The sequence below is a fragment of the Diachasma alloeum genome, unplaced genomic scaffold (genome assembly GCF_001412515.2).
Source record: "Diachasma alloeum isolate Michigan unplaced genomic scaffold, Dall2.0 Dall_scaffold_00513, whole genome shotgun sequence".
NCBI lineage: Eukaryota > Metazoa > Arthropoda > Insecta > Hymenoptera > Braconidae > Diachasma > Diachasma alloeum.
This window is the reverse complement of record NW_021680645.1, coordinates 356,171-379,857: the sequence shown is the minus strand read 5'-3', so window position 1 is coordinate 379,857 and position 23,687 is coordinate 356,171. Positions and strand designations below refer to the sequence as shown.

Below are 23,687 nucleotides of genomic sequence, written 5' to 3'. Positions count from 1 at the left end.
TAACACATCGTAACTAAATTGAGTACACTGTGCTGGAGGGGAGGTTACTCCCCTCGATGAAATTTGGTCATTGTCATCTGAGAATGATAATGATAATGATAATGAGAACGATAATGAGAATGATAATGAATTATATGAAATTCCCCAACAAAATAACCAACCAAAAGTACTGGAATCAAGTCATAAAAGTACTCGCGAGAAGTAGAAAAATTACTTGCTCCAAGCATTAAAAGTACTTGTGAGAAGTAAGAAAAATGCTGACAGGAAGTAATAAAAGTACTTCCTCCTAGTACTTTTCCTACTTGCTTAGCAAATATTGTACTTCACCCAAGGACATGAAAAGTACTTGGGACAAGTAGTTTCTTAACTTTTCACAAGAAAACTTCTCCCAAGTAGAATTCAGTACTGGTAAGTAGTAACTTTTTTTTAGAGTGTAGTCCCGGTAAATTCATTTACCAGGCCTCGTCCCGATAAATTCGCTGCGTGAAGTGAGGCGATTTGGTTTTCGCTCATGAGACTGCATGTACAATCGTCAAAAAAAGTTCTGGGAGTAACTAGACGTTATTTGGCCCAAGCTTGTGCCAATCAACGTCTATAGTTACTCCCAGAACTTTTTTTGACGATTGTACCCAAGGAGCACGCTTTCGATATCGAAATTGTGCTACTTGGGTACAGTGCAGTAAGGCGTACAGCGGTACTACCGGTCTAGCCATTGATAAACCCTACCACTATCGCAAACCATGTTGTTGATATCGGTCGTTCTGCGTTGAAAAATTTTGTTTAACAGAAATTGAGTGTTAATTAAAGGAAAATGCAAAATTATGTGCCAGACAGTGATGAGAATGATACGGGTAGGCTTTTCCCAGATATGTTTAGTGATATGGACTGTAGTATATACTACATTTTAGTGGATATGGATGAAGCACAATGCTCAGGATCCAGTATATCAGCAAATGTCTCCTCTATGAGTTACCCGAATATTCCAGAGAAAGAATTTCACCTCAATCAAGACCTCAGTGACGACGAATTGGAGGGAGGAATATTCGTTTAATTGATTGAAATAATTTTTTGTCAGTTGATTGATTTTAAATATATTTTTTCAGCTGTTTGATTTTTTTCATGGATTACTTCAATTAATTTTTTTCTCATCTTTTAAATTTTTTCTATTGTTTTTGTTTATTTTTTCAGGGGGGCGTCGAGCAACCCCCACCCTCCCTCCGGGGACTGCGCCCCCTGGACCCCAAATGACCAATTACCAATTTTCTGTCAGTGGTCCGTTTTGCCCTACCCTCCCTTATGATTTGACACATTACTTTCTATTTTTATTTCGATTTTTAGATTCTTCTAGTAGGTGAATTATCAATTTGAACCTAAATTTCATAAGGGCCTGTGTATAAGGAAAAATTCGTGTATTCATTTCTGCCGAGATTATTGCGATTAATTTCTTTTAACGTTAGAAAAGTTAGTTTTATATGTTCTGCTGTCAGCCGAAGAAATTACAGAATTTTCGTTGACCATGAAAGCAAACACATTTACCGACAATTTAGCGACGCTGAACATCCTTAATATACTCACTTGTCAGAAATCCCAATAGCATGTCCGACCACCCGCCAAAAATGATTGATCCCCTCTCTCCCTTCTTTCTCATTTGTCAGACCCAATTTTTCTGGTGCAATGAGGGCATACCCCATGAAACCGAACTGAGTCAGTACCATATCACGGTGCGTAATTTCACCGATTCCAGCATTTCTGCATCTCCGACTGCTTGTCGAGTGCATATATCGTATGACGTTTATGGATTTCCAAAATCTTGAAAAAAACGATATGCCATGAAAACACGTAAATAATTGCGTTTTTGCTTTCGAATTGAAACTTTATAATCGATGGATTTTGTGATTCTCTAATTTCACATCTTAGTATCACTCTGTCATGAAATCAGTTCGAAATCACGGCGAAATAACTGAAATCAAGTGATTTCAACTCTCCGAAATCATTTTTGGAATCATCTTTCAACTCACGTGAAATCGCCTGAAACTACCCTGAAATCATCTAATAACGAAATAAATAGAAGTCAATTGAGCTGAAACGCGAAATGAATTGAGTCCAGCAACGTTCCACGTTCTAATTGAAAAACAATATGAAAATCTACTCGATGTTTTTATTCTCTTGAAGTATGCATATCTGTTTACTCGTGAAAGGAATTCGACATTTTGAAACTAACATGAGTTCTTTATCTTTGAACTCATTAATTACGAATTAACGAAAACTTTCGAAGTTCATTAAAGTTAATGAAGTTGAAATGAAAAATTAATGGTGTAGCACAGACCGTTGCAAGTAATTCTAGATGGTGACATAGCCACGACCCAATTTTCTCGGAAATCATTAAGTTCATTCTGTAATCATGTAAAATAGACTTTATTTCGAAATGAATGGTGCCATGCACGCAATTATAGAGTAAGTCCCCCGGGCGGACCATTATTAACTGAGTCGTGGGATCTCTGCTACTCGAAAAATTACCTTTTTGGCTTCCGCATGGAAGATACGTAATCATATTTTTTTTAGATTTCCTAATTTTCAGTGAAAAGTCCTAGAAATGCCATGCAACATAAGGAAATTATGTTTTTAAAAAATGTCCGTGTGTACGTATGTGCACATGTGTGTTCACATGCCCAGAACTGTGGCAATAACTGAAGAATAATTAATGCCAAGACATTGAAATTATGGCTTCTCATTGGCACTACTGACACTCAAATTTGTGTCAAATGTCAGCTCGATCGGTTGAGATTTTTCAAAAATCGTTTTTTGCAAAGGCCTCCTGAACCATTTGACCGATTCATTTTTATTCAAAATCCTCGCTATTGCTCAATACCGCAAAAACTGAAAGTCCTCTCCCTAAACCATCCATCAAATTTGATTATTTTTTCTAACAATGTATTTTCTTCCTACAACGATATAAATTTTCTTAGATTACTGGGGGGCTACGCCCCCTGCTTGCTCCGCTCGCCAACCCCCATATTACCCCCCTGATAATTATTCTGACCCTTCTGACCCTTAATCTGATCCTTGTAACCTTTATTGAGACCCTCGTTACCTTTATTTAGACCCTTAATCTGGTCCTTGTGACCCTGATTTGAGCCTTTATTCTAACCCTTGTGACCTTTAATCTGAAACTTGTAGCCTTTACTTAGACCCGTGTTACCCTTATTTATACCTTTAATCTGATCCTCACGACCCATGTGACCCTTATTCTGATCCTTATAACCCCTATTCTGACCCTCATGACCATTATATTGACCCCCGTGACCTTATTTTGACCCTTGTGACCCTTAATCTAATCCTTGTAACCTTTATTAAGACCCTTAATCTGATCCTTGTGACCCTGATTTGGACCTTTATTCTTTAGCCTTCATTCTGACTCTTGTGACCTTTAATATGAACCTTCTAACCTTTATTTAGACCCTTGTTACCCTTATTTATACCCTTAATCTGGACCTCACGACCCATGTGACCCTTATTCGGACCCTCATGACCATTATGTTCACCCCTGTGATCTTTATGTTGACCCTTGTGACTCTTAATCTGATCCTTGTAACCTTTATTGAGACCCTTAATCTGCCCGTCACGACCTATATGACCCTTAATTTTGGAGTCTCAATCTCGAGTATCAAATTTTCATCATCAGAAGTCGATTTGGATTTTTAATATAGAGAGATTCAATATTTACCTGGAGTTGGGATCGTCAATATCAGACACATAAAGATTATGCGCATGCAATATAGTCTCCAGGTACCTAGTAAACGCGGTACAAGGAGTGCCGCTCTTTTTCGTCCACACTAATATCTAAAAGAATGAATTTGATAATGAATTTGGCACAAGAATGATAATTGATCATGAATGATTCATTTCTCCTCACTCTCAGAATCGACGGAATAACTAATACAGCAAGAATTCCAGCCGCGCTGCTTGCAACAACCCCCATTAAATTTCTGGCTATGTAATTCTGTCCTCTAGAATAAAAGTCAATTTCATATTAATTGTTTCAGAAAAGCTTTATTTTGATAGGCAATGAAATGCAAACATACGCTTTGAATAATTCCCCATCGTACCAGTCTGGCAATTCATCTCTTCTGAATTCCTTTGGTGTTTCATCAATGACACTTGTGTCACTCATTAAATCCGAAAAGTGTTGGTCAACTGTGAGTGGTTGCGCTGGAATAGTGAAGAATAAAGATAATGAGGGTGATAATTTGGGGTCTCTTATATTTACTTTAGAATCTGTTATTAGGACTTTGAATAAAAATACCGTCGTTGATATGTTGCTTTCCCGTCATTTCGAGAGAAATAAATGCTCCAACCCTGTGTTATATCGTGGAATACCAGAGGGAATGATTTAAAAAAATGAAGGGACAATCGCTCTTTGTTGGGGGATTATGAATGGGCCATGATTGCCGGAGGGTGCGCGTTTGAAAAAATTCTATTGAATTTCTATTGGAACTCTATAAGAATTCTATTGGAAGATTCTGTTCATTTTTTTGTGCCAATTCTCTTAACAATTTTGCCACGTCCCTCCACGCTGTTAAATAGATATTTGTTTACAGAAAAATGTCTATAGATATTGATTTTTCTATATAACTTATTCTGTTGGAATTTTTTCTGTAAGAATCCTTGGGCATGATTCTTCCAAGTTGTTTCTCTTGGATTTTACTATAAGGAGCATATAAAAATATAGTGGAAAAAAAAATCAGAAAGCTTACATCTAAGAATTTCTAAAGAAAAATCAAAATCCGTTGACCTTTTTCTATCAAATATCTTTTAACAAAATATTACGATAATGTGGCATAATCTTCTATAGAAATGGGGCAAAAAACAAATAGAATTTTCTAATACAATTCTGATAAAACTTCAAGAGAATTCTTATAGATTTCCAATAGCAATTCAATAGAATTTTTTAGAGGAAGCGCTAGGTTTTCCTATTAACTTTTTTTACGCGTGTGGCCTAGTATCGGCCAACGTTGCGCCACTCTCAGTTAATTTTGACCCAGTTCTGATCTCCTACTACACTGTTAGAAAAAAAATGAAATTTCATGGATCGTTGACTACTAATTTTCAGGACAGTGATACTGAATGCGATTTCACGTAGGAAAAAATCGTATAGAATCTTTCTATACGGACTGTGTATAACATTTCTATAGGTTTTTCGTATATGATATTCGGATATTTCTATACGAAAATTTCCTATACGGTTCATTTCTATACGAATTTCTACACGAATTCGTATAGAAATAATCCGTATAGGGAATTTTTGTATAGAAATATCCGAATATCATATACGAAAAACCTATAGAAATTCTATACGCAAATCGTATAGAAACTTTCTATACGATTTTTTCATACGTGTTAGGGAGAAAAAATCATGAAATTTCAGGTTTCACTGAAAATTTAGTAACATTCCAGAATTTTAAGCAGCAAAGACGAGAATTCCTTAATTTATTTGAATTTCCAATCAAATATGAATATTCAGTGCCAAATTATATAGAATTTTCAGTGAAATTTGAAATTTCATGATTTTTTCCCCTAAATCGCATTCAGTGTCACTGTTCTGAAAATTCCAGAATATATTTACTGAAATTTTCTGGTTTTCTATTTATTTTCAGGAAAAAATGGAGCTGAAAGTTACAGTTCTCTTTGATTTTTCCACGAAATTGTGAATTTTTAATGACGGAATTCCTTGAAATTTCAGTGGTAATTAAATTCGATAAACATTTCCAAAAAGTGTACAGGAAATTTCAGAGAAGAATTTTTAACAGTGTAGGCCGCGAGTGCTCACGTATGAAAAAATCGTGTAGAAATTTTCTATACGGATTGCGTATAAAATTTCTATAGGATTTTAGTATATAATATTCGGATATTTCTGTACGGATATTTATTATACAAATTTCTATACGATTTCTATAGGTTTGATCCTATACGACCCACTGTGACATGTATAGAAACATTTCGTAAGGAGTTGTGACACTTCTCTACGTTTTTCTGTGGAGCGTTTAGACATCTGTCGTATGAAAACAAAAATTTATGTAAAAATTTATGTATAGAAAATATTCGTATAGAAATATCCAAATATCATATACGGAAATCCTGTAGAATTTATATACTCAATCCGTATAGAAAATTTCTATACGATTTTTTCATACGTGTTTATCCCGGGTCACTTTTTAATAATTTCAAATTCCTAATTTCTGAAATTAGGAATTTGCGAGATTTACGGACTCTGAATTACGAAAATCACTGGCAACGTTTTTTTCGATCGACGTTTTTTTGTGGAATTCACACCAGTGTCACTGTCTTCGGGAGCGAAGGGAGCGGCCCAACTGGTCTAGACCTCCACAGGTAGACTGATCGCACAGCACGTAGAGTCTGATAACCGTGAATGAGATGCGATAACAGACTGTCAGCTCCCTGCTACAACGCTTTCTCGGATTCAAACTTTTTTTTATTCAAGGTATTATCCAATACAAGCCTTGAGCTTTACAAAAAGGTGTTATTTTTTGTAAAGTAGAATTTCATTAAGGATAATCGGGCGAGCCCGGAGGGTTAGAAAAAAAGCTGCCATTTTTCTCTTTTATTTTTTACGTATTCTTTAAATGATGGAAAAGGCGTGTGCAAAGTTTCAGACTGCTGGGGAACATGGTTAATTTATTATGAATTTTTGAAAAAGTGGTCATTTAACCCGTGATCTTATGGAAATCACAAAAAAAACTGCAAAACCCAAGGAAAAAAAGCAGCCAAAGGCATGAAACTTTAGACACATTTAGAACATGTGATCAATGATTTTTTGAGTGAAAAAGATTGTCGCCTAGGAGCATTGTTTATTAATAATAGCGAAAAAAGTACTGATAAATGAAATTTCTGCGCACGCAGCCCAAACGAGCAGCAACGTCTCCGGTACCGATCGGGTGGGGGTAACGCGGTCAATTTAAACGTCTCTTGAGAGAGAGCGATGAAGCGTTGTGATTGGAGCTCCCTCGAGCCAGTGGGACCAGCTCCTGGTGAAAAAAAAAATACTACCGACGATGTTGCCACTTTTTCGCATGGATAAATATTTTTTCATTTATTAAAAAAAAAACAATCTGAAAACCATTCAATGCGTGGAACAGATACAAATAAATTTGATTAGCTCCAAAAATAATTTTTAACCGGAGATACTCCCTAATATTGCCTGAATTTTGAATCCGAATGGGAAAATAATTATAATAATATGGGAAATAATTTTTGTTGTTGTTTTGCAAACGGTATTTAAATGAATTCAATGTGTGAAAAAATCTTCATGAAATTGGCTGAATTTTTTGAATATCCTACTCCTCGCCCGATTATCCTTGAAATATTCTTGCCAACATCATGACCGAGTTCGATCATGAGATTAATTCAATAGTGAAGTGGTAAACCGGTATAAGTCGATTTTGACTATTGCCCAGTTTTCAATGAATATCTCAAAATCTAAGGCAAATAGCAAAATTTTTGTCATAACCTTTTTTGTAGCTCTCAATTTGCTCTACAAAAAAGGAAATTAGAACAATTTCGCTATTTCCCTTACATTCCGAGATATTTATTGACAACTGGCCAATAGTCAAAATCGACTTAAACCGGCTTACCCCTTCGCTACTGAATTGCATCATCTGTTTTTGAAAAAATTTATGTTGAAACCAATATGCAAGGAATAAAGATAAAAAATGTAAACGTTGGCGCAATGCTGGCTGCTAACGTTGTGACAATGTTGAATTCAATAAATCATTAAATTCGATTTAAAATACATCGTTTTACAAATTCCATTCGGAAACAAATTGCCAATTTATTAGCAAAAATATATTGACTATGTTGTGACGAAAGTAATTTTCCACTTGTTTTTCTTTGTCTCACTTTGGTCCTCACCTTCATATTCCTAAAATAAACATCTAACCAAATTTGGATCACCAATAACCATAATTCATCAACTGTTGGTTTTATTTAAACGTTTATTTCGTAATGAGAAAAATTGGAAATAAATAATAATTATTTTATACAACAATCACACGTAGAGAAGCGATGAAATAGAGTAGTAGAAATAACTATTAATTAATTATCATTAATCATTTTTTTTCAAGTTTTCCTTCATTGTTTTAATATTTATATCATAGTAATATATCTGTAATATAATAAATCATATCTTCATTCTTAGTAATGTTCTTTAAAGTTTTTGTTTTTTAATCATTTATAATATTTATATGTATAATACCATGGCAAAAGTGTTTACTTTTATTTATTCATTAATATTTTTTTCATAATTTTTTGGTATTTTTTTTCATTAGATTGAGACTTACTCGTGACAACTATGGAGAATGTACGAACGTGTAGAAATATTCATCAATCGTAAATAACGAAGGTAAATTCGATAAAAATGGTTTTCAATCAATGATTTCGCCCTAATATTTTTTTCTTTGACATGGATTTGTTTATATTTATAATTCTTTTATATCTTCATATCGTGCGAGAGAAATCCAACGCCAGTGTTATTCCATTCTCATTGTTATTAATTTATTCAATCGAATATTTATATATTATGCATGTAACATTAACTATGCAAAAAGAGACACGACAGAGAGCGCGAATTATTTAATGATTCTTCTTTAATTTATTTCAATTCTTTCCCTCGATTTAATTAAACTATAACTCAACTTTACTTCGCACTACATTATTAGTTTTTTTTTCAAGACTCGCCATTCGCAGAAACAATCATCTTTTATTTATAGTATTTATACTTTATCGAGTAAAGAAGAAATTGAATAGAATTAATCAACTATTTGTTTTGTAATGATAGGTTGAAAAAATTCTATAGACATTTTATGCGGCATTTCTCATACCATTTTTTTAAAGAATTCTGGTCTGACTTACGAGGGATTCGGGTAATTTCTATAGCCAATATCGCTGCACGGATTATGCTTTTGAGTAGTTTTATATAAAGATGTTTATGAAACTTTGAAAGCTCTATAGAAAAAAAAATCTATAGAATCTATAAAATCGTCTTTTAATTTCATCTATACAATTCTATAGCATGTCCTTCAGAATTTGTACAGACAAATGCTGTAGAGGACAGCTATATAATACGTTCTGTATAACGTAGGAAAATGCAATAGGAGAGAAACTTCAAAGGGCAAAACCTATCGAGTCTATAGAAAAAAAATCGTATCCAATTTGTTCATGCCACAACGTGTTCTCCAATATTTCATGTAGAAACATCTGTATGAAATACTGGAGAAAAAAATATGGATCTGTGGAGAATTCTATCGAGCACATCTATAGAATTCTCAGGTAACTCAAACGTTCTATAGGTGAAACCCCGTGAAATCCATGAAATCTTCAATGGAAATATTTTCTATAGATTTTTTTTCCATGTTCTATAGTATTTTCTATAGGTAATCTTATAGACTGCACCTGGAGTATTCTCTTTATAAAACCTTCATATAGCGGCTACAGAAACGTTCCCCGAATAATCTTATAGAAAATGTATAGAAACACTCCTATAGAACCTTATAGAATTCTATAAGACAGTATTCCACAGCCATCGCTTCTCTAGGCACTACAGAAGATTCTCTATAGAACAAAGCTATAGAATCATCAGATTTTTTTCCAAAGGTTCTATAGGAAAATTTATATGGTTTTTTACGAAAAGCCAATGAACGTTTTTGTAGAAGTCCTATAGAGTGTCCATAGGAGTCTCCTTACAGAACATTTCTATAGCATTTTCATGGAAAATGTTATGAAGCACGTACGGACTTTATAAAGACGAATTTCTCTGGACAGTCCGATAGATTCCTATACACATTATAGATGATTCTCTACATACCAACCACCGCAAAATTTTCTATAGACCCCCAAGCAAATGTTCCAAATGTTTTCAAGAATCTGGAAAACAGTCGATAGATATTCGATAGATTTATTTCTATAGGTTCTATAGAAAGCTCTGTAAAATTCGCCATAAAGTAGCCCGCGAAGTTTTCTATAGAATTTTTAAAGAGACAAGAATTCTTTCAATAGAATTATAGGATTCAATTCCCACGTACGTCATCGCCAGAAACAAATCGTATAGAAATTTTCTCTCCTCCAATATTCGAAGATTATAGAATTTTCTATAAGAAACCATCACATGTCTGTAGAATTTCCTCATGAATGAAAATTAGAAAATCATTATTCATTTTCCCATTAATTTGTCCTTTTTCGATAAATAGCACACGAATGCAATTAATCAATTAACCATTAACATGACTATCAGGAGGTGAAAATAAATATGGAAGAATGTTCTGTACATTAAATTCACATTGTTTAATTAAATTTAAATGTAATTTATTAAAAATTGTCACGCCTTGCTTCGCCATGCAACATCAATCTTCATCTCATTTGTTCTATTATCAATTGATTAATTAATCATCAAGACGTGCTCTCTATCAGTGATTGCTTATTTTTTTTCTCTTCTCATTTTCACATAAAAATGACTTAATTATTTATTTATTCTTTTATTATCTAAATATTAATTAAAAATGAATAAATGGTGGTGATAAAGGGGAGATGGCGATGCAGAGGCGGACAGATCTAGCAAGCCTGAACCTCTCTGGAAGGAACATCAGTGATGTCACTCAGTGGGACGATAAAAGTGGGCCCCAAATATTAATCCTAATTTTTCTTTCATCTCCATTAATTTCTTCATTAATTAAAAACAGATTCAATTACTCGAACTGACAGAATCACTAAATCCTTATTGATTGTATCATTTTAATTTAGGTTTAGATGTAAAATAATTAGGGATATACGTGCGCAGGCTGATCAATTTTATTTTATTCATTAATTTATCTACTGTGTCGTGAGGAGTCTCGAGTGATTTTTTTACTCCATCGGATTTTGAATTTTCGTGTTTGACTGATTTATGTTTTTTTTCTAGTTAATAAATTCGATTGAGTAGTGGAGTTGAGATGAGTTGAGAAAAGTTTTTGTCAGTATTTTGCAAATATCTCGAGAAGGAAGAGTTGTGGAGGAAAATTCCTGAAGAAGTTTTTGCAGAGAATTTCATAAGCTACAAAAAGTCTTGTGATGTTTTTCGATGAGTCCAATAGTTCTAGAGACATTTACAAAATAGTTCAGATGAAACATATTCACCGATTACTTTATAAATACACCTTCAAAGCTAAGAGGTTTAGAAAAAATGCCAGAAGTTTTTTTAGAAAATTTATTAAGACATAGAAAAGTTCTTTTGATATTTTTAGATAAATCCAATAGTTTAGGAGATATTTTCAAAATAGTCTAGACAGAACTTTCAACGATAAATTCTGAGTTGAAATAAGCTCACAGAATATTTCGCAAATATCTCAAAGACTATTCAGTAGCGGTCAGTTTTCGATGAATATCTCGGAATCTACGGTAGATAGCAAAATTTTTGTCAGAACCTTTTTTGTAGCTCTCAATTCGCTTTACAAAAAAGGTTGTAACAAAAATTTCGCTATCTCCTTTAGATTCAGAAATATTCGTCGAAAACTCGGCTAAGAGCCAAGTCGATTTGAATCGTTTTACCTCGCTACTGTATTCAATTCATTGAAACATATCAAAAATCGTTTCTCATATAGAATTTCATAATCTACAACAGAGCTTTTTTGAATTTTCCCTAAACCCACTAGCTTCCTAGCTAGTCAGAAAATAACAAATCCAATTTACCAACTCATCTCCTTTTCTCCATTAACAAGATTGTAACCTTAATAACTCTCATGATTGATTAAACTCGCCCAGAGTTTTTCGAATTATCTTCTCAAATATCTTCCAATACGCTTGCACCCTCACCCCTATCAGCATCTAAAATCTTCACTTTACTCCAATCATCAATTATTTCCTTCATCAACAGCAGTCTCGCAAAATCCCGAATTATGAAAACGAAAAATCCCCGGCGAAATAATTCCGCAGCCTCCACCCCACCTCCCTCTGAAACTCGAATTATCATAAGACTTCATTACATGGCACATTGGTCGATATTAAGGCTCGATCGGGCCTCAATCCCCAATAACCCTCGGCGACCATTCTACTTCAACTCCCCTCTACATAAATTTGTTACTCTAACTAATAATAAAATCGTAAGCAGACTTCGTTTATTATTCAATGATTCATCCGGCTTCTCGTTGACATAAAGATAAAATAATTCTTCAAAAAACACCTGTTCATCAGCCATTTGACCATTCACGTGAGATTCAAGTTTTATCCATTAAGTAAATGAATTATTTCAGAATTTATTCATGGGTTAAATTGTCACATCGACACGCAGGAAGTAGAAGAGAAGTGATGAAATCGCCCACAATTTTCCTCAATTGGATTTTAATTCATAAATATTCTTATTGCTCTTGTGACATTTCCTTGAGCTCAAAGAGGAACAAATAAATTATCAATAATTCATTTTGTCACAGAAATACCCCACCTCCAGTTAATCAGAGGGTTCTCATAATTAAGTACCTCGCGAAAAAAATTTCCTATTATCCTTTCGTATTTCTCGTTCATGACATTTGTTTTTTATTCTCATCCCTTCATTCAACCGATTCCTCTCTTGGTTCTATATCTCTCTTTTTTCTCTATGCATATTTTCTGCTATTCGTTAAAAACTTGGTTGTGGAATATAATGGAGCGAGCCAGGTAATGCTGATTTATTTGTTATTGTAGGAGAATGGCGAGGGACCTGTCACTGCACTTCGGTGGAAATGTACGTTTTGCCATTTGTTGTCCTTCTTGTGCCACACTCGGCTCTCCTCGCTCTGCTGGGTGTGGGCTACACCTTGTCTGGAAATAATTTGAAAAGAGTTGTTAATTAATTGGGGTTTATAATTGTCTGAGGGATTTTTTTTGCATTTTTTTTTGTAGGTGACTTTGTTGGGGAGAATTTTAAGAGCTGCAAAAGAGGTATTTATGAAAATTACCCTAGGTTCTTTTCTTTTTCGAAATGTTGAGAGAATTCTGAGAATTTATAGATGCTATAGAGAAATTCTATAGGTCAACCTAAGGGAGCATTCAAATATTGCGTCACGCGTTTCACCCCCTTGTATATTACGTCACAAAACCAATGACCCCCCCCCACTTTTTGTAGAGCACAATTTTGTATTTTTTTTTTTTAGTGTCAAAAAACATTACGTGAATAATCAATTCTTTCTTCGATACTTTCTGAATATGTCAACTTATAATATTATCACAGCATTCAAAAAATAATTTCTGGAAGAAAAATAACTTCTGAAATTTGGAAGAAAAAAAATTCTTCAAATAAGTAGTCTCATGGGCAAGTCAAATGAGTTTTCATTAAAATCAGTGAAGGGTCATTTGAAAACCCTAGTACGAACAGATGTTGTTGATCAATGAACGTTTCATCGCTCCATTCTTCATCTTCGTCGTCTTCAATATTACATGTGACTGCCAAAAGTTCCCTTTGACGGTTGGCGGCAATTCGCACAGAACGCACATTTGGAATAACTGCCATCGCACCCCAGTGCTGCTGCTGCTTTTTCGAATTGCAGAGATATGCATAATAAATCTCATATTTTTATATGCCTTTCTAGGTTGATGTCCGATTTTCTTTTCGTGGAAGGGACGGATGAAACATAGTACTTTAGCGTCCGTGAAACGCTGCCTTACGGACTAAATGACGAAAAGATTCATCCGTGACGTTTGGAAATAAAAAAAAAAAATTTGGTGTGACATCACAATCCGAGCAATATCCGCTCCCCCCTCCGTGCAGACCCCCCTCCCTAATCATGTGACGTAATATTTGTACGCTCCCATAAAAGAGTGTGACTTAGTCAAATTAATTTGATAATTTTGGCTTTTTAAGGCTCACGTACTGGGTAACAATAAACACTGAAATGGCTTGTTATAAAAAAAATCGCCATACCATGCGTTCTTGAATTTAATTTTAAATATTGAATTGATAATTTTTAAAATTCTACACCTTTTGAAGGGTAGTCCCGTACATCTACCTGAGCGTCCATAATTACTACGTGAGGTGTTTCAAAGGAATTTAAATTCATATTAGTTACCTAGGTTCCCCGTAATTGAAAGTCACGAATTTTTAGTTTCACCATTCTATGGAAGAATGCCCTTTCGTTGATTTCCTAGATACTATAATCTTTCGCAGGTTTTGTATTTCTGTAGAAAAGTTTATAGTTCGGTCCAGATAGAATAGGAAAGTCTACGCGTTCAATTAGGGCATGTTCTATAGAAAGATTCAACTGATAGATGTATAGCTACGTTTCAAACAAGGTTATTATGAAAACTTCGCTATCTCCCTTAAATTCTGAGATATTCCTCGAAAATTCAGCTAAGAGCCAAGTCAACATGAATCGTTTTTCCGCTTCGCTACTGAAGTAATGATTCAAAAAATACGGGGATATTTCTAGTTGCTCTTGAATTTTCTGTCAAAACAGTTCAAAACAAACCCTTCGCACTCTTCTTTCAATTACGAGATATTCTCTGGAATTTGAACTGAAAATGAACTATTCATTTACACGGAGAGACATGGTCAGTAAAAAATACGGAACTCACAATTCGCTCATCGTTTACGGAATCGACTCAGGAAATTTAAGTGATGGTAATTTTTCACAGGAGTTTCAGATAAAAATTACGGAACGCTCTGGAAAAATTCCGTGACAGTTCCGTAAAATTTCCTACAACCACATTTCGCTCCGGAATTACAGAAAAGATACGTAATTTTTATTGAATATTTCTCTCGGTGCGGGCTGCATGGGGTAAAGTGGGAGGTAGGGTAAAGTGCAACGCTTCCTCATTTCGTCTTTTACAGTTTCTATACCAGCTTCGAAAGACGAAATAAGTAAGTATTCCACTTTGTCACATGTTCTTACAAGAAACGGCTCAAATAATTTCCTAAATAATAATTATCGGTTCAACTCAATTATTGTACTCACTTATCAACGTATTGGGTGAGTCTGACGTACGCAATACAGGCAGCATCATCCCCCAGTAAATGAACATGAGGATTCAGGATCGTCGTGTTGACAGCCTTGCAACTTGAGTTCTTCCCCAGGACTGCTTGGGGTTCAAATTTAACGTTACAACTAGCAGAAATAGGATATTTTAAAACACAAAAAGGGATTAATTTTCCCAGTGAGAATGATTCCGCTGACAAGCTGAACTCAAAATTACACAGAATTTCGTTTTTCACGTGATAAAAAGCCTCGGAAAATGAGAGAGAAAAATCATATGAAAGCTCATTATGAGTGGCACAAAGTGATGGGTTGAAACATTATTCGTTTCAGTGCAGCTTTGAGTTTAATATTTGTATGAGAAGGAGTGATGCAAACTAGGCATAATTACCATTATCAAAGTAAAATTTGTGAAAGTCCATTCCCTCGACTAAATTACCTAGAGCCTCTGGCTCAAATGCAGTTAGGTGAGGATCGCAGATTTTTCTAGAAACAAATGAAGTTTTATTAATTACCAAAGACGTTGCAAATAGTTGAAGTCAGATTTTAACTTTTTTTCGCCTTTATAGGGAAAGGAGGGGTAAAGGGGTGAGTTGGCGAGCAATATTGGTCTTCTGATTGTTTCCTTTAACTCTCCTGGTTGACCCTTTTGATTGTTTTGCCCGCTTCTCCCGTTTGAACCTTTGGGAGAGACGGGCGGCGTCGTCAAATGGGTCAAACCTCCTTGGGGATCATCGGGGCAGACGGGTAAAACAATCAAAACGGTTGATCGAGAGAGATGAGCGAAACACTCGGGAGACATCTCCTGCTCTCCCGTTCCGGCTCTTCTGATAACTTCCGCTATCACTCCCGTTCTAGCCCTTCTGATAACTCCCCCTGCCTCTCCCGTTCGACCCTTGTGAACGTTTGGTCTTTTGGGAGAGTCGGGCGAAGTTATTCGAAAGGTTAAACATTTTCAAGGTTCGAACGAGAGGGACGGGTGGAATTATCCAAAGGGGTCAAACGGGAGAGACGGGCAAGATTATGAAAAGGGTTGAATGGGAGAGATGAGCGAAACAATCATAACGCCGTTTTTGCTCTCTTGTTTGACCTTTATGATCGGTTTGCCTGCTCCTCCCGCTTGACCCTTACAATAGTTTGACCCTTTTGATAAGACGACCCGTTGTTCCCGTTTGACCTTCAAGAACCCTTTAAGAATCTTTGACCCTCTAAAAAGAGCAGCTACCAGAAAGTTCAAATATCTTTAAGGTTAAAAGGGGAGAGCTGGGGGAAACAATCAAGATGGCATCACTTGCTCTCCCGTTCCGGCTCCTCTGAAAACTCTGCCTGTCGCTCCCGTTCAACGCTCGTGAACGTTTGGTCTTTTAGGAGAGACGGGTGATGCTATTTGAGGGGTTAAACATTTTCAATGTTCAAATAGGAGAGAGGGGTGGAATAATCCGACGGGGTAAAGGTCCTTAGGGGTCAAACGGGAGAGACGGGCAAGATACTTAGAAGAGTCAAACGAGAGAGATGAGCGAAACAATCATAAGTCCTGTTTTGCTCTCGTGTTTGACCTTTATGATCGGTTTGCCTGCTCCTCCCGTTTGACCCATACTGTAGTTTCACCTTTCTGATAATACGACCCGCTGTGTCCGTTTAACCTTCAAGAGCCCTTTAAGGATTTTTGACCCTCTGGGAAAGACAGTTACCAGAAGGTTCAAATATTTGTAAAGTTCAAACGGAAGAGACAGGGAAAACCATCACACAGTGGCACTTACTCTCCCATTTGACCTTCTGATAACTTCGCCGGTCTCTCCCGTTTGGCCCTTGTGAATGTTTGGCCTTTTAGAAGAGACGGGTAGAGTTATCAGAAGGGCCCAACATCCTTACGGGTTAAACGGGCGAGATGAGCGACACAATCATAAGGCCTCTTTTGCTTTCTCGTTTGACCTTGCGATAATACCAATAATACCGATAATACCGCCTCTCCCGTTTGACCTTCAAGAACCCTTCAAGAACATTTGACCCTCTGGGAGAGACAGTTACCAGAAGTGTCAAAAATTGTTAACGTTCAAACGGAAGAGATGGGTGAAGCAATCAGACGGCCTTACTTGCTCTCCCGTTTGATCTTCATGATCGCTTGACCCTTCTGATCATTTTTTTGCCTCTCCCGTTTTACCCTGACGTTTGACTCTTTTGTTTTGCAATTTAATTCAATCGGAAATCCTGAAATCATCTGCTTGAATAAATTCCTAACTAAATCACAATTTTTATGTTTTCATTCATGAACAAAAGTAATAAAAATACTGAAAATTCCTTACGTGTATCCCTCAAAGTCACCAGTATTGATACTCTCGATGAGCTGCTCAGTCATCTTAATAATCTCCTGTCGACGTGCTGTAATCGTCAACAATTCATTATCAGTCAAACAAACACGAGGTCCCGAGACTTCAGGCTCTTTCCGGTACATCGCACAGCACAACAGCCACATGCACGATTTTTTTAATTAAACATCTAACGTCGTCCTATCCCACGCCAATACGAGTTTTCGTTACAATTTATCAATATTTCCTTCTTCTAACTTCTTCTAGTTAATTTTCATAGGGTCGTACACTCACTGCAGCCAATGGGTCTATATCTCTAGCTTTTCACCGATAATTCAATAAATCATCTCCTAATTACTACTCTCAATTAATTGATTAATCTATCAATTCTCTATCAATGTCATCCATTTTTCTAAAAATTTGTGCCAGAATTTCTTATACTTTTCTCTCAATTAAACGCCTCGTCTATTGTTTTGTTGAGTGATTTGTTATTTCTCGTTTTCAGAACAAAAAAAAAATGAAAAAAACTGTTTTGAAAATCGAGGGAATCCGAATGCGCCCGTCGATCCCTCGTCGAGACCGAAGTTTAACAAACGTCCATGTTTTATACGTGCACTATCGAGACTCCCGGGGTTTTTATCAGCTGCAGTAACCGGTGCATTTCATCCCATTATTGTTGTACATATTTTTTTGTGCCATCTGTTCTGGCTCGAGGTCACTTCCTGATACATTAAAAAAATTATCGTTTCGCAATATTTTTTTTCTGCCATTTTATTTAAAAAAAACACGTAGAAATTTCGTTCAAAAAACGGTAAAAATAAAAATTCAAAAGACTGGAAATTTCGGAGGGGGGGGGGAGAGATTTTTTCTTTGCCTTTGATTATGAAAAATGGGAGGAGTGGGAGATTCGTACGATCTTCGATGGCGACGAGGATCGACGAGCGGATTTATTGATTTACTTTTTTCTCATCTACGTTGTGCGCGTTACCTGAGCACTGCGAGTTGGTTGATAGCTGGCTGCAGGTCTTGACGGGACACATGATTCTTATTTCTACAAGCATATACCTTCCTCATTAAAACACAATTTTTTTTATTAGGAGAAATGATAATTCTTTAGTTTTCTATTCGTGTTTTTTTTTAAGTATTGAGCTGCGCGGTGGAGCGATCCACAAGCGTTTTAGGCGGGAGACGCGAAGGTCGGTGTTTATGGCAATACATTGTTGATAAGAAAGTTTATTTGCTCTCGTTGGTCAGAACAGTCTCGTTAAATTCAGCAGTGAAGTGTTAAGACAAAATACAGGAGATTGGGTCATAATAACTGATTTTTAATTAGCGACAGTTCGAGAACGGTAGAGTGAATTCCGATAAGTCTGATGTCATTTTGAATGGCTTTCTTCAAGCTTTAAAATGAGATTTGACTCATTGAAATCGCACAGTTTGGTTACGAGACATGGCAGATTGAACAGGATTTACTCTATTTCCGTCAAATGAAGTTTATTGGCATAATGAATCGTATTCAATCATTAACAACTCGCGATAGACAGAGTGAATTTCGATAAATGAAATGCCATTTTCCAGATTTTTTTAAAACTTCTAAATGAGAATTCATTTATCAAAATTGCATGATTGAGTCATGAGATACTATAACTTGACGAGAATTAATTTGTTTTTTAAAGGAAATTCAACTTGATGATCAGATTATTCGAAATATTTCGGAACCAATAGAAGTAGCGAAATTTTTGTAAAACCATTTTATCTAGAGAATTTCAAAAGCTGCAAAAAAGGTTATGATAAAAATTTCGCCATCTATCATAGATTCCGGGATAATCCCCAAAAACTGAACTTCACTGAAAATTGATTAATTTTTTTTACCATCAAACTACTGAATTCGATTTGAGATGAACCCCGACCTTCGCGTGACCCGAGTTCAAAATAATCTCTAACAACAAAATAATCCTTACGCGATTGTCTCCGTCTCCTGAAATCGATCCAACTCTGAAATTCACCATTAAAGTCGAGAGAGCGCGAAAAAAAACGAAAAAGACAAAAAACCTAATCTTACTTATTAAAAAAACCCTGACATTTTTCTCATAAATTTTATTATTCCTGGCGCCTTTACAATGTTGCACTCACGAAAAATAATTCGGCACAATTTTATTTCCTTCATTAATTGGTTTCTGGATTCATTTCCTAATTTTCGATGAATTTTTTTTCACATAAATCACCAATCCCTTAATTATTACTGTAGTTTAAGCTAGTGCTATTCGATTGTTGCTCAATATAATAATTAATGATTAATTGATAGCTAGTAATCATTAATAATCATCATCATTCATTATTATAAACATTATCAATGATTTTTATTACTGATCGTTATGTGACAACATTATTCATCATTGATTCATGATTAATAATTGGTAATACAATAATTAATGACAATTCAACATTATTAATAATTAATCATCGATAATCGATAGTGACCATAATTATATTCATTATCAATAATGAAGAATTATAGCTGTTATTAATGATTAATGATGATTAAATATAATTAATCGTTATTAAACATTCATAATAGTCATAATTTATGATGATGAATAATCATTCATCAGCATTAATTATTGAGAATCAGTCATCATAGATGATAATGAATTACTGCTAATAAAATTGAATGATTAATGATTAAAAATCGCTAGACATTGATTCATGAACGCTTATTGATAATTACTAATAATATGAATGCCGACGAATTATAACTATTATTATTGATTAACGATGATTAATCATCATTAATAACTATTAAACATCCATAATAGTAATGATTAATTATGCTGACGAATCATTAATCACCATTAACTATTTATAATCATTGATTACTGAAAATTATGATTATTACTGATAAATATGAATGATTAATGATCATTAATAATAATCAAAACTTTTTGATGAAAATAATTTCTGTTGAGACTCCATGTAACTTCGAGTGTGCGCGTAATGATGTTTACGACAATGAGCATTGTCGAAATGACGAGCACGATTGATTGTCCATCGAGGGAAATTGAATCTCCTCCTTACCATCATCCTCACCATTGGCCTGACCATAGCCCATTCCTCCACGTCGGCCACACACCTCCGAGCCATCTTCATGTATTTTAATTTATTAGAGCATCAACAATTATCGTAACGGTTTTGTTTTTGTTTCAATTATTCAATGTTATCCTCAATCGTTGATAATGCAATTGGAAGAGTTAAGAAGCAGAAGAGAAGGGGAAGACGGGAAGACGTACAACGTGGACATGCGTGTTGGGCAACATACACAGAGACACAATAAAATAAATAACATCAATGAGACGAGTAACAGTTATCGTGAATGACGGTTAGTTTGTTTTTTAGAGAAAAGGTGATAATGAGACTTTAATACTTTTCTCTTTGTCTAAATGAGTTCTACGGATTTTTTAATGATTCATAAGTTATTTTGGTTACAGTAATTTTCAATGCGTTCTTTTTAACAATTTTTGACTAGAGTAATCGTTGAGTATCGTTTAATATTGATTAATTACTCAATTCGGGAAACTTTCTTTCGGTTTTGTAGGAAGAGTAGAGGCAAACGGGAGAGCAAGTCAAAACTCGGGTTTGACCCTGGTGATAACTCCGTCCGTTTCTCTCAAGGGGTCAAACGGTTTTGAGGGTCAAATGGAAGGGCGGAGTTTTTTTTAGGGGGTTATCAGAAGGTCAAATAAAAAATTAATAAGGGTCAAACAGAAGGTTGAGCAGAAGGATCTGAAAGCATCTCCAACTTTCTTGTTTACCTTCTGATAACCTTCTCTATCTCTTCCGTTTGACCCTCAAGCCTCGAGGTCAAATGGGCAGAGTTATAGAAGAGTCAAATATTTCTAAGACTTAAACGGAAGAGGTGAGAGCAGTTATCCTCTCACCTCTCCCGTTAAAGTTCATATGGGAGAGTTGAGCAAACTTTTCAGAAGGCGTTTCTTGCTCTCCCGCTCAACGGTTAAGAACGAATGACCCTTCGAATAGCTTCCAGGAATTCAGCCGGTCTTAAGGGTTAAATGGAAGGGATGAGCGGAGTTGTAGAAGAGTAACACGTTTTTAAGGCTCGAATAGGAGAGTTAAGACGAGGGATGGGGTTATCAGAAGGTCAAATCATCATAAGGGTGAAACGGAAGAGTCGAGCAGAACGATCTGAAAGCATCTTTGGCTCTCCTGTTTACCTTCTGATAATCTTCTTCATTTCTCATAATGTCATCTGTCTCTCCCGTTTAAAGCTTGAGAAAGTTCGACCCTTTTGTCACTCCGTCCGTCTCTCCCGAAGGGTCAAACGATCTTGAGGGTCAAATGAGAGGGACGAGTAGAGTTATAGAAGAGTCAAATCTTCTTGAAGGTCAAACGGGAGAATTGAGAGGAGTTATCATAGGAATTAAACGGGAGAGTTGAACGAAATGTTCGGAAGGTATGTCTTGCTCTCCCGTTTGACCCCTAAGAACCTATGATCCTTCAGATAGTTCTACTCACCTCTCATTTAATCCTTCAGAAAGTTCGACCCTTCTGATTACTCCTCCATCTCTCTCGAAGGGTCAAACCATCTTAAGGGTCAAATGAGAGGTACACGTAGAGTTATAGAAGTGTCAGATCTTCTTGAAGGTCAAACGGGAGAGTCTAGGAAAAAAATCAGAAGATATTTTTTGCTCTCCTGTTGAACTTTTCGGGTCACCCCACCTATCTCTCCGATTCGACCCTTCCCCTACAAAGACGAAAAAAAAGTTTCCTGAACTGCCTCAAGTACTTTATGTTTTCCGGGTCTTTCCTATTCACAATTATTCCTTTGAAGATAAAGAGAAAAGTTTTAATCGCTCGATCCTTAATCTACCGACCAGTTGCTGAAGAACTCTCCCGTCTTGACACACTGTTGACATTGGCACAGGCACGGGTTGTAGCTGCTGACGGAACACCTTGGCTATTCTGGCTGGCGACACTTCCAGTACTTCCACTGCTGCTGTTGCTCCCGCGGCTTCCACTCCCATTGCCAGCTAATTCATGCAACCAACCATACAGGGGAATTTTCCAATCAACGATCCAGTTCTTGTCCTCCCAGTGGCCAAATCATTTTTTTATTAAGGTTTTTGATGACTTTCTGGACTCTTACCGACTCGTCTGGCGTGTCGTCACTCAAGGGTTGGAGTCGGTTTTTAGAATAGGACGATTATAAGCCTAATGAAGCCTAATCTATCTATCTAATAATTGATAATGGTTCGGGTGCACTAGACAATTATTTGCGATTGACAAAGTGGGGCAAATCGATAAAACGAGGCGAGCCAATTTTTTCAGGTTTTAGGTTTTTGTAGATATCTCAGAAACTAACAGAGATAGGAAAATTTTTGTAATGACCTTCTGCGTAGCTTTTCAAATTCTGTACAGAAGAGGTTTTAACAGAAATTACGCTATCTCTATTAGTTTCTGAAATATTCACGAAATCCCAAAGTCTTATTCAAATCGACGTCTTCGATTCTACGATTTTCACTCGAATGATCTCCACCTAATCTCTCATAACTTTTGATCAAACGATCCGTTTAAAAAAAATCTGGACTCATTTTAAAGGTTGAAAAATTATCTTCAAAATGGCCTCAGATTTTTTTCATTCAACACTGCCGATCTCGAGTTATTGATGATTGAGTGCCGATCATCCTCCTCCACTCTGTTCTGATTGAGATGAAGGAATTTTTTTGTTAATTTATTGTGATTAATTTTTGGTGATTATGTGCAGTGGAGTTATTAGTGTGTACATCAGTAGGGACCAGGAGGGATTCTCGGGAGATGAACAAGTAGAAAATCCTCGGGTCTGATCAAACTTCAGTTTTACTACTTCACCAGTGATTGCAGACTTCAAGCGAAATGAGATCATAATTCTGAATGCGTCTAGAGGTTATGATGGTCTGGAGATATTATCGGATATCTAGGGAAATTTTCTTGATGGCAAACTGGTCACAAAACTCATTTTCACCGGTAATTCCCGGGTAAATGGAGATGTCGAGGATTTTCCGTTTCATCTTCAGTGAGAATTCATGATTTTTTGTTGGCGGGTGGGGGCGGAGGAGAAGAGGTTAGACCACCCTGCGGGATCGGAAATTTCCCTGGCTTTAAGATTAAATTTTTTTTTATTAGGGCAAAATGAGTTGTTTGGGAGATATCAAGGCTTTTATTATCGAGTTTTAAAAAGTTTGAGTTATTGACAGGAAAATTTGTACTTGAATTCAGAATTTTTTTTTGGATGAGCTGGAGGGGTAGGGGGTTACACTGTTAGAAATTTTTTGAAATTTAAGTAACAGATGCATTTGAATTTTCAATATTCTGAGCTTGAATTCAATTTCAGACTAAATTGCTC

At 35.8% G+C, this 23,687-nt stretch overlaps 2 protein-coding genes across 11 annotated transcripts in view; both read right to left on the bottom strand.

Moving 5' to 3' along the window:
- The window catches only part of LOC107042720, an 11,540-nt gene extending 5,162 nt beyond the window's left edge, over positions 1-6,378 (bottom strand). The window contains exons 1-6 of the mRNA XM_015263879.1: positions 6,331-6,378; positions 4,304-4,356; positions 4,083-4,209; positions 3,914-4,007; positions 3,725-3,840; positions 1,576-1,809 (exon numbers count right to left, since the gene is read on the bottom strand). Coding sequence (XP_015119365.1) covers positions 1,576-1,809; positions 3,725-3,840; positions 3,914-4,007; positions 4,083-4,209; positions 4,304-4,331 — 599 coding nt within the window. The 5' untranslated portion in view covers positions 4,332-4,356; positions 6,331-6,378. The remainder of the gene's footprint in view (positions 1-1,575; positions 1,810-3,724; positions 3,841-3,913; positions 4,008-4,082; positions 4,210-4,303; positions 4,357-6,330) is intronic.
- A 5,094-nt stretch (positions 6,379-11,472) lies between these two features.
- Positions 11,473-23,687, bottom strand: part of LOC107042725 (calcium/calmodulin-dependent protein kinase type II alpha chain) — a 197,974-nt gene continuing 185,759 nt past the window's right edge. For 3 of the 10 annotated variants that reach the window (XM_015263881.1, XM_015263886.1, XM_015263888.1), the window contains 4 exons: positions 17,288-17,363; positions 15,376-15,470; positions 14,967-15,090; positions 11,473-12,837 (listed from right to left, as the gene is read on the bottom strand). In XM_015263881.1, coding sequence (XP_015119367.1) covers positions 12,705-12,837; positions 14,967-15,090; positions 15,376-15,470; positions 17,288-17,363 — 428 coding nt within the window. In that variant the 3' untranslated portion in view covers positions 11,473-12,704. Of the gene's footprint in view, positions 12,838-14,966; positions 15,091-15,375; positions 15,471-17,287; positions 17,364-18,278; positions 18,342-20,211; positions 20,432-22,179; positions 22,336-23,687 lie in introns of those variants that run through there. The other 7 variants (XM_015263882.1, XM_015263887.1, XM_015263889.1 and 4 more) reach the window with 5 other exon arrangements.